Source organism: Rhinopithecus bieti, unplaced genomic scaffold, assembly GCF_001698545.2.
Source record: "Rhinopithecus bieti isolate Rb0 unplaced genomic scaffold, ASM169854v2 scaffold_6904, whole genome shotgun sequence".
NCBI classification, from domain to species: domain Eukaryota; kingdom Metazoa; phylum Chordata; class Mammalia; order Primates; family Cercopithecidae; genus Rhinopithecus; species Rhinopithecus bieti.
The window spans coordinates 493580-505208 of NW_016805192.1; the positions used below are offsets into that span (position 1 = coordinate 493580).

An 11629-nucleotide genomic window follows, 5' to 3' on the forward strand; every position below is an offset into this window, starting at 1 on the left:
GCTGGGATTACAGGCTTGAGCCACCGCGCCCGGCCTATTTTTATTTTTTTGAGACAGAGTCTCGCTCTGTCGCCAGGCTGGAGTGCAGTGGCGCGATCTCAGCTCACTGCAACCTCCACCTCCCAGGTTCAAGTGATTCTTCTGCCTCAGCTGCCTGAGTAGCTGGGACTATAGGCACGTGCCACACCCAGCTAATTTTTGTATTTTTAGTAGAGACGGGGTTTTACCATGTTGGCCAGGATGGTCTGGATCTCTTGACCTGGTGATCCGCCCGCCTCGGCCTCCCAAAGTGCTGGGATTACAGGCGTGTATCACTGAGGTTTTTTTTTTTTTTGAAATGGAGTCTAGCTCTGTCACCAAGGCTGGAGTGCAGTGGTGTGATCTCGGCTCACTGCAACCTCCACCTGGGTCAAATAATTCTCCTGCCTCAGCCTCCCGAGTAGCTGGGATTACAGGTGCCCACCACTATGCCCGCCTATTTTTTTGTATTTTTAGTAGAGATGGGGTTTCACCATGTTTGCCGGGCTAGTCTTGAACTCCTGACCTCAAATGATCCGCCCGCCTTGGCCTTCCAAAGTGCTGGGATTACAGACGTGAGCCACTGTGCCCGGCCATGATTTCTTGATTGATATTTTTATAGAATGCATAAGATGGTCCATTAGTTATTATGGAGAAATATTTTTCTCCTTGATTGTAGGTTCAGTTATTTTAATTTGTTGAATTGCAGTGTATCTATCTGGTTCAAAATTCAAAAGTAAGAAAAGGTGTATACTCGTCCTTTGGTATCTGTGGGAGATTAGTCCAGGACCTCCCATGGATACCAAAATCCTTGGATACTCAAGGCCTTGATATAAAGTGGTGTAGTATTGGCATATAACCTATGCACATCCTCCTTTATACTCTAAATCAGTGATCCCCAACCTTTTTGGCACCAGGGACTGGTTTCGTGAAATATAATTTTTCCACAGACCCGGGGGCTGGAGAGGGGGATTGGGGATAGTTTTGGGATGATTTAGCACCTTGCCTTATTTCTATTACTATGACATTGTAATATATAATGAAATAATTATACAAACTCACCATCATGTAGAATCAGTGGGAGCCCTGAGCTTATTTTCCTGCAACTAGATGGTCCCATCTGGGGGTGATGGGAGACAGTGACAGATGATCAGGCATTAGATTCTCATAAGGAACAGGCATCCTAGATCCCTCGCTTGCGCAGTTCACAATAGGGTTCACGCTCCTATGAGAATCGAATGCTGCAGCTGATCTGACAGGAGGTGGAGCTCAAGTGGTCATGCTAGACATGGGAATGGGGTGCGGCTGTAAATACCGATGAGGCTTCTCTCACTCACTTGCTGCTCACCTCCTGCTGTGCAGCCCTGTTCCTAACAGGCCCAATTCTTAACAGTGCTGGTCTGTGGCCCAGGGGTTGGGGACCCCTGCTTTAAATCACCTCTAGATTACTTATAATGCTAAATACAACATAAATCCTGTATAAATAGTTGTGAAACTCTATTGTTCGGGGAATAATGATAAGAAAAAAGTCTGTACATGTTCAGCACAGATGCAGTTTTTTTCTTTTCTGAATAATTTCTATCTATGGTTGGTTGAATCCATGGATATGGAGCCCATGGATGTGGAGGGCGGACTGTATAGTGAAAAGTCACTGTCTCATTCCTGTCCCTTAACCATTCAGTTCCCTTCCCATAGACAACTTTTTTTTTTTTTTTTTTTTTCCTTTTGAGACAGAGTTTTGCTCTTGTTGCCCAGACTGGAGTGCAATGGCCCGATCTCAGCTCACTGTGACGCCCACCTCCTGGGTTCAAGCAATTCTCCTGCCTCAGCCTCCCAAGTAGCTGGGACTACAGGTGTGTGCCACCATGCCCAGCTCATTTTTGTATTTTTAGTAGAGACGGGATTTCACGATGTTAGCCAGGCTGGTCTCAAACTCCTGACCTCAGGTGATCTGCCCGCTTTGGCCTCCCAGAGTGCTGAGATTATAGGCACGAGCCACTGTGCCTGGCTGACCACCATTTTTATTTCTTGTAGATCTGTCCAGACATATTTTATGTATATACCAGCTCTATATACATACATTCCCATTTAAAAAAACACATTAATAGTAACATGTGTAAATATACTTTTATTTTTTGAGACAGAATTTCGCTCTTGTTGCCCACGCTGCAGTACAGTGCTGTGATCTCGGCTCACCGCAACCTCTGCCTCCTGGTTTCAAGCAATTATCCTGCCTCGGCCTCCCGAGTAGTTGGGATTACAGGCATGCACCACCATGCCTGATTAATTTTGTATTTTTAGTAGAGACGGAGTTTCTCCATGTTGGTCAGGCTGGTCTTGAACTCCTGACCTCAGGTAATCCGCCCACCTCAGCCTCCCAAAGTGCTGGGATTACAGGCATGAGCCACTGTGCCCAGCCGTAAATATGCTTTTTGTAGGTTCTCCTAGTTCAGATGTAGGATCAGTCTGATGTTAGGTTCTTAGGTAAGGACCTATATAAAGACAGTATAAAATGGTACATAATATTACAAAGCTTTATTAGGAATGGCAAAGGGATAATATGGCAGCTTCCTCCCTGTCAGTTCTGCATTGGTGACTAAGGATCTCAAATTTCTGGATAATCTGGCTTGCTTAGTTATGATGAGAGACCAGAACTGCTGATAGCATATGAAATCTTCAGGGGAGATTTGAATGTTTTTCATTTTTTAATCTGATATGATGTAGCAGACATGACATTGACTCACGCGTAAGCCCCAAACATGCCGAAGCCGCGGGAGCTCTCTATCAGCCATAGCAGGCTGCTCTGGAGCGGTGGGTTCAGGCAGCTGTTTAGTGGGCCTGGGAGGTATGGAGGGAAAGGGAAGAGGGCCAGCACTGGTTTAGTCTCCTGGACATAGTCTTGAAATCTCATTGTCAAAGGAAACCAAGAAGTCATCTTATCCTGCTACTGTTTTCCTTCCAGGGTCTCTTCTGCAGGGTCCCCATGAATTGTGACTGAAGCTGGGCACAAACAAATGTCTCCAGTGACAGGAATGCCTTCTGAGGCAGCCCACTGCATCTTCATCTGCTGACACTCTGTTAGGCTGACTTCTGTAGTTTTCACCACTGATCTTCAGTCCACCTCACAGAGCTCTGTAAAATGCTTGGATCCTCTTTACATCATAGACTTTCAGCTACTTGAAGATAGCCATCAGCCCCTCACGAGTCTTTTCTCCAGGTAAAATCTCCAGTTACAGCAGCTGGTCTTCATATGGCCGAGTGTCTAATGCCTTTGCTCTCCTGGTCATTTTTTGAATTTCTTCAGTTTGCCCACGTCGCAGAGTGTGGGGTCCAGCACTGCCTATGTAACGTTCCCAGGATGTTCTGCCTGATATAGAGTAAGCCTGGTGTCACCCATGTCCTAGGAACTGAGACCCCATCACTACTGGTGATGCAGCCTAGGATCAAACTGTTCTTTTGGTAGCCAGTTCACATTTTTGTGTTAAGGGCTTACTGTTAGCCAAACACAATTTTTTTTTTTTTTTCCGAGACAGGTTCTCACTCTGTCACCTAAGCTGGAGAGCAGTGGCACAATCTTGGCTCACTGCAACCGCTGCCTCCCGGATTCAAGCAATTCTTTCACCTCAGCCTCCTAAGAGGCTGGGACCACAGGTGCGCGCCACCACACCTGGCTAATTTTCGTATTTTTAGTAGAGATGGGGTTTTGCCATGTTGGCCAGGCTGGTTTCGAACCCCTGACCTCAAGTGATCTGCCCACCTTGGCCTCCTGAAGTGCTGGGATTACAGGTGTGAGCCACCACACCTGGCTGACAGATTGTTGTTATCATTAATGTCACGTGAACTACCGCCAAGGGCATCTCCCCTTCCTGTTCTTGGAGGATGTGTTGGATGCTTCCTGTGCCCCTCCCTGGAGATGCTTTTGGCCCCACAGCTTCCTCCAGCCAATGTAGCAGTGACTGGGTCTGTGCAGGTTTTAGTCACCCTCACTCAGGTGTGATGGGGTGGTGCCTTTCTTTGGCCTGCCCCAGGTATCTTTTAATTCCTGGGATGTATCTGATGCTATAGTATGGGATGCTGCAGAGACTTCCGGCACCAATGCCCTGGAGTTGGGCTTTATTTCACAGGTTGAGGGCACCATCCTCCACAAGAATCCCCAACTTCAGCCACCAGCTGGCAGTAGGTTTGGGGGTCCTCAGACCACCCTCACTTCTGGCCAGATGGCTACGAATTTGGCGATTTCCACTACCCCCTCAGGTTTGATCATTTGTTAGAATGATTCACAGAATTCAGGGATGTACAGTTACATCCCATCCCTCATGTACAACTGTACAATTACAGTTATTAATTGATCAATAAAGCAAAAGGATGCAAATGAATCAGTCAAAGGGAAAGACACATACATCTGGGAGGGCACCAAACACAAAGCCTTCAGTGTTCTTCCCCGTGGAGTCAGGGGCCGTTACCTTTCCAGCACATCGACACGTGACAATGTATAGAGTATTGCCAACCAGGGACATTCTCCTGAGCTTCATTATTCATCATTCTTATTGCGGCTGCATTGCGTAGGCACAATTGATTGAATCATTGGCCACGTGACTCAAACTTTAGCACCCTCATTTTTCCAGAGGTGATCTTGTTAGCATAAACTATCTAGGGGCCCACCCTGAGTCATCTTGTTAGCATAAACTTACAGATGTGGGCCCGCCATGATAACAAAGACACTCCTATCACTCTGCAAAGTCCAAGGGTTTAGAGGCTACTTTCTAGAACAGCCAAATTCATTACTATACAGATGCCCTAGGAATCTGTTGGTGTTCATACCAATGTGACCCAGAAGTGTGGGTGGCCTAACACCTGTTGAGTTGTTCTTGACTAACAGGGAATGGGTGCTGAAGGAGACTTGTTTCCTCTTTTGTCTCCTCAGTGGACAGTTCTGACGGGCATTTGATATGGCTTCTTAGAATGTCCAGCAACAGCGAGCACTGGTCCCACAGTGGGGGCCCAGCTTGATAACTCATCCTTCTATTGTCTGTCCCTTCTGCCCTGTTTTACTCCCTCAAGCCCTCATTCCTGCTCCCTGGGATCACTTTCCAAAGAAAGTACCTGCACTTAAGCTTTTGTCTCAAGTTTTGCTGTAGAGAGCTAGACTTAGAATGCTGTTTATTATAATAAACTTCACATGTTTTAAAAAACAATGTTTTGGCCAGGTGCAGTGCTCATGCCTATAACCCTAGCACTTTGGGAAGCTGAGGCAGGCAGATCACCTGAGGTCAGGAGTTCAAGACCAGCCTGACAAATATGGTGAAACCCCGTCTCTACTAAAAATACAAAAATAAGCTGGGTGTGATGGTGTGCCTATATCCCAGCTAATCAGGAGGCTGAGACAGAAGAATTGCTTGAACCTGGGAGGTAGAGGTTGCAGTGAGCTGAGATCATGCCACTGCATTCCAGCCTGGGCTGCAGTGAGACTCCATCTCAAAATCAATCAATCAATCAATTAAAAAAATAAAAAACATGTTTTTTCCTGATGTGGAAATTAAGTGATTATAAAATGAGACTAATTTTTTCAGTATATATTCTTGTTGTTAATATGGTACAGAGCTGTGATGCTTCTGCAAAAGGTGAGTTGAGTGTGCAGCAGGCCTCCTAACTCTAGAGATGATGTATCCTTCCATATTGATTGCCTTTGTGAAGTCACACACATAAGCAGGGAGAAGCCGTGAAGATACATAAACAGCTGTGTTTTCCAGGCTCAGATCACTAACATGCTCGTGATTTCTTTCTAGGTCTGATTTTTGTGGTTGACAGTAATGACAGAGAGCAGATTGATGAGGCCCGGGAAGTACTAACTTACTTATTAGAGGATGATGAGCTCAGAAATGCAGTTTTATTGGTATTTACCAATAAACAGGTATGTTGTTATTGACTTTCTGAATGCTGGAACTGAAGTTTACTGCCAAATGTCTCACTTATAAATATAGACATTTAAATGAGATGTCTGCCTCCCTCTCTCCAGTCCCAGCCATAATGTCTCCCACCATCTCCTTGCTAGAATATCTTTTTCTTACTGAAACAGAGTCTTACTGTGTTGCCCAGGCTGGAGTACAGTGGTGTGATCTCAGCTCACTGTGACCTCCACCTCCCGGGTTCAAGTGATTCTCCTGCCTCAGCCTCCCAAGTAACTGGGATTACAGGCATGTGCTGCCATGCCCACCTAATTTTTGTATTTTTAATAGAGACTGGGTTTTACCATATTGGCTAGGCTGGTCTTGAATTCCTGACTTCAAGTGATCCGCCCACCTTGACCTCCCAAAATGCTGGGATTACAGGTGTGAGCCATCGAGCATCTACTAAGTTCCAGACTTGGTTTTAGGCTTAAACCAAGACAGACAAAATCCTCGTGTTGATGGATTTTACGTTGCTAGTGGGAAGAGAGTCAACCAATAAATAAAATGTAATGTGCCAGGTGTGGTGGCTCATGCCTATACTCCCAACACTTTGGGAGGCTGTGGCAGGGGGACCACTTGAGTCCAGGAGTTCAAGACCAGCTTGGGCAACATAGTGAAACCCCATCTCTACAAAAAAGTACAAAAATTAGCTGGATGTGGTGGCCTGCACCTGTGGTCCCAGCTATTCAGGAGGCTGAGGTGCGAGGATCCCTTAAGCCTGGAAGTTCGGGGTTGCAGTGAGATGAGATTATTCCATTACGCTCCATCCTGGGCTACAGAGTAAAATAAATAATAATACGTGTCAGATGGTAAGTGTTGTGGAAGAAGGAAAAGCATAGTAAGGGGGCAGGGTAGGTGTGGGAAAGACTGGGAATGCCTCTCTGATAAGATGACATCTGAGCAGAGACCAGAAGGCCAGGAGGAAGGGAGCCACATGGTTCTAGGAACAGCATGGCAGCCAGCGCAGCTGGAACAGAATGAGCGGGGGAGAGAGGAGATGAGATTGGATCATATAGGGCCTGTTTTGGAGGAGGAAAAGGGCTTGTGCATAAATGTAAAACAGTAAAAGAAACATGGGAGGAAGACCAAGCTTAGAACTATCCAGCCTCAGGACTCTGAGCTAAACTAAGCATGAAAAAGAAGGTAGAAAGAACCATGTGGAATTGTACCAGCCTGAGATGACCACTGTCACATTCTGACATCCTTCCTTCACTTTCTCTTCCATGAGTGCATTCATTATGTAATTGAGATCATACTGTTTTGACAATGTAGCATCCTGTTTTATCACTTTAGACTTATCAAAAGCATTGTCTCCTGTTATCCAACTCTTTGTAGACATGATTTTAAATGGTCAATGGATCATCATTTGTACAACCGTTACTCCACTGTTCAGGTTCAATGTCAGTCCAGAGTTTGCACTAGTGAACATATGACTATTAAAGAAAGAAAATGAATCTGGAGTGTGTGTGTATGTGTGTGTGATTTTTTTGTTTTGTTGTGTTTTGGGACAGGGTCTTACTCTGTCGCCCAGGCTGGAGTGGAGTGGTGTGATCACAGTTCACTGCAGCCTCGAACTCCTGGGCTCAAGTGATCCTTCTTCCTCAGCCTCCCAAGTAGCCGGGACTGCAGGCACATGCCACCATGCCCAGCTAATTTTTTAATTTTTCTTTTTTCTTGTTTTTTTGTTTTTTGACTCACGCCTGTAATCCCAGCACTTGGGGAGGCCGAGGCGAGCGGATTACAAGGTCAGGAGATCAAGACCATCCTGGCTAACATGGAGAAACCCCGTCTCTACTAAAAATACAAAAAGTTAGCTGGGCGTGTGGCGGGCGCCTGTAGTCCCAGCTACTTGAGAGGCCGAGGCAGGAGAATGGTGTGAACACGGGAGGCGGAGCTTGCAGTGAGCCGAGTTCACCCCACTGCACTCCAGCCTGAGTGACAGTGAGACTCCATCTCAAAAAAAAAAAAATTTTTTTTTTTTTGTAGAGCTGAGATCTTGCCATGTTGCCCAGGCTGGTCTCAAACACCTGTGCTCAAACTGTCCTCCCACCTCAGCCCCGCAAAGTGCTGGGATTTCAGGCGTAAGCTACTGTGCTTGGTGCCTTTGTTGTTTTCAATGATAAAAACAGAATGTTCTCATGGTATAAATACACATACAGTTCAGAATATTGAAGTGAAATAGTCTAGTGCTACTCTTCATTGTTAAATTTATTCTTTTTCTTTCCAGAAATCCAACTTTCTCTGCCTGTGTAAGCAATTGTATGATTGTGTTCTTTCACTTAGCATATCTTGGAAGTCCTTCCATATCAGTACATCTACAGCTACTTTGTTCATTTGTTTGTTTGTTTGTTTGTTTGTTTATTGAGATTGAGTTTCACCCTTGTTGTCCAGTCTGGAGTGCAATGGCGCTATCTCGGCTCACCGTAACTTACGCCTCCTGGGCTCAAGCAATTCTCCTGCCTCAGCCTCCCAAGTAGTTGGGATTACAGGCCTGCGCCACTACTCCTGGCTAATTTTGTATTTTTAGTAGAGACAGGGTTTCTCCATGTTGGTCAGGCTGGTGTGAAACTCCCAACCTCAGGTGATCCACCCGCCTCAGCCTCCCAAAGTGCTGGGATTACAGGTGTCAGCCACCGTGCCCGGCCTTACTTTGTTCTTTAATGCTGATTTATTCAAATTTAGTTTGAGCTTATTCTGTGCCACGCACATTTTGAGGCACTTGGGATACATCAGAGGACAAGATAGATCAAGATTCCTGCCCTCGTAAAGCTTGCATTCTAGTTAGGGGAGACAGACAGTTAATAATAAATATACTTAAGTAAGTAAATGTCATGATATAGTAACGTATGGTGAGTGCCATATTGAAAAGATGGAACAGACCACTTCGGTGAGGTCTCCAGTCCAGGAGGCTTTGTAGACCGTAAGGACTCTGACTTGTATCCTGAGAGAGCACGAGCTGTTGCAGTTTTGATAGAAGAATGATTCAATCGGATTCACTGGTGGCTTGGTTGAGAATAGGCTTCACGGGATCCAGAGCAGGGAGGGCCTCCAGAGTAGGGAGGCCAGTTAGGAAGTTATTTCAGTCATCCAGGTGAGAAGTGATGTGGCGTCAGGTTGGGGTGACAGTTGTGAAGTTAGTAAGTGGTCAGATTCTGGATAAATTTTTATGGTAGAGCCATTAGGAGTTCCTGACAGATTGGCTGTGACATTGAGAGAAAAAAAGGATAATTTCAAGCTTTTTGACCTGAGCAATTGGAAGGTTGGGGTTGCCATCAACAGAGAAGACTGTGGGTTTGGGCACATTTAGCAGGGAAGAGCATATTTTGCTATACGGATACAACAGTATACATTGGCTTTTGAATGTTCTTTTTCAAGGATCTCCCTAATACTATGAACGCTGCAGAGATAACAGACAAGCTCGGCCTCTATTCCCTCTGCTACAGAAACTGGCACATTCAGACTACTTGTGCCACTACCGGACATGGGCTTTACGAAGGCCTGGACTGGCTCGCCAACCAGCTCCAGAACCAGAATTGACCAGAAGGATCTATTCTTTGTGCCTTGTGGCCACATCGGTTGGCCTCTGCTGCGTGCATGTGTACCTGTGTGCTGGGAGTGGAGGCAGCTTTCTCACAGTGCCTTATCCATGCTATAAGAAAAGCAGTGTTACATTTTAAGAAACCCAGTGTTAAGTTTTAAACACCACCTTCCATTTCAGTAGCTTTGATGATCATTTTTGCAATTGATGGAGAAGTCCAGAGGGCTTGCGGGTGCTCGAATGCCAGAGCGGGCTACATGGTGGAAAGGAGGAGAAGAGTTGGAGCCAGAACTGAGTTCAGCTGTTGCAATCCTGGTCTGGCATCTGGAGTCCTGTTAGTCTTTGGCGTCCTTTCATAAAAAGGAAGGAACTGTCATTCTTTTTTTTTTTTTTTTTTAACCATATTTTTACTGTACCTTTTCATGTTTATTTTTTATTAAAAATTTTCTTTTTTTTTTGAAACAGCCGCCCACTCTGTCGCCCAAGCTGGAGTGCAGTGGTACGATCTCAGCTCACTGCAACCTCCGCCTCTCGGGCTCAAGCAGTCCTCCCACCTCAGCCTCCTACAGGTGTGCACACCACACCTGGGTAATTTTTGTACTTTTTGTGGAGATGGGGTCTCGCCATGTTGCCTGGGCTGGTCTCTAACTCCTGAGCTCAAGGGATCCACCCACCTCAGCCTTCCAAAGTGCTGGGATTACAGGCATGAGCCACTACGCTCCCCAGAAATCATGATTCTTTACCATCACTGCTGGAGCTAGCAGCTCACTCTTCAGTGCTTTAAAGCAAATGATCCTCAGGAAAGAAAAGGTACTTGCTTATTGCAGGTGCGAAGAGGTTCAGATTGGTGGAACTTTTCCCTGATGCTATATTTTAGCCCAGAGTTCCTGATGTAAGATGCTTTATTTAAAGGTATCAGTGAGCTTTTTCACTGGCATATCAAGACTTTGTAACACTAGGAAGGTATCCAGCCTTTTCCATATGCTAGTTCCTTCCCTTATTTGCCAGATGGGGACCCTGTGGGGAGGTGACCCAGTGTGAGGCCGAAGCTCTTTCCCAGAGCCCCGCAGGCCAGCGGAGGGTCGTGTTTGCGCTCTGGGCATCACCATCTGGGGTCTCGGTCCTCTGTGACTGCAGCTCCCACATCCCTGCTCTGAGATAAATGTTCTTCCCGTGAAGCAGACGGTTCACTTTTGGGATGGCGCTGTCCCCAGGTTTGGCTGTCTCAGTCCAGATGATGGTTTTGGTTACTTTCCATTCCCAGAACCACACGCCTGTGAGTTCTGAGAGTTTGTGACAGACTCAAGGGGCTAATTTGGGAGATGTGAGAGTCCCAGCTACCCCTGGTATTGCCCCCGAGTTAGTGGCAAATTTCACTATGGGAAACAGCTCTTGTCAAGACCAAGCTCCACCACATTGCCTCCCTCTTTTGGATGGCCATGGCATCTCATGAACCACTTGGAAATGTGTTTTATGTTGTTCTTCAAATATTAATAAAAATGTCCTGGAGAGGAGGTTCACTAAGTAGTCTAGAGCTCATTTATCCAGACAACTGTTGGCCACATTAGTACCTAAGCACTTCTACTAGTTAACTTTTTTTTTTTTTTTTGAGATGGAGTCTTGCTGTATCGCCCTGGCTGGAGTACAGTGGCGTGATCTCGGCTCACAGCAACTTCTGCTTCCTGGTTCAAGCGATTCTCCTGCCTCAGCCTCCTGAGTAGCTGGGACTACAGGCACCCGCCACCACGCCCAGCTAATCTTTATATTTTTAGTGGAGACAAGGTTTCATCATGTTGGCCAGGCTGGTCTTGAACTCGTGACCTTGTGATCTGCCCACCTCAGCCTCCCAAAGTGTTGGGATTACAGGCGCGAACCACCGCACCCAGCCTCCAAGAAATATTTAGATTGTACACCTCAAATGGGCAGGGACTGTGTCTTACACTTTTGTATTTATGCTACAGTGTACCTAGTACAGTGCCAGCCCTCATTAAATACTTATTGACTGCTCAGACAATAAAGAACTTGCTTTGGAAGGAGGAGAGGATAGCCGTGTGCTTCTGAATGTCTTGAGCTTTTTGAAATCTCTTTCCCCATCCAGTTTAGCAGAGTTTCTTTTTTTTTTTTT

At 45.9% G+C, this 11629-nt stretch overlaps 1 protein-coding gene across 3 annotated transcripts in view; it reads left to right on the forward strand.

The window, feature by feature from the left end:
* Window positions 1–11629, forward strand: part of LOC108529365 (ADP-ribosylation factor 2-like) — a 32607-nt gene that overhangs the window by 10689 nt on the left and 10289 nt on the right. For 2 of the 3 annotated variants that reach the window (XM_017871613.1, XM_017871614.1), the window contains exon 3: window positions 5805–5929. In XM_017871613.1, coding sequence (XP_017727102.1) covers window positions 5805–5929 — 125 coding nt within the window. Of the gene's footprint in view, window positions 1–5804; window positions 5930–9341; window positions 11029–11629 lie in introns of those variants that run through there. The other variant, XM_017871612.1, reaches the window with a different exon arrangement.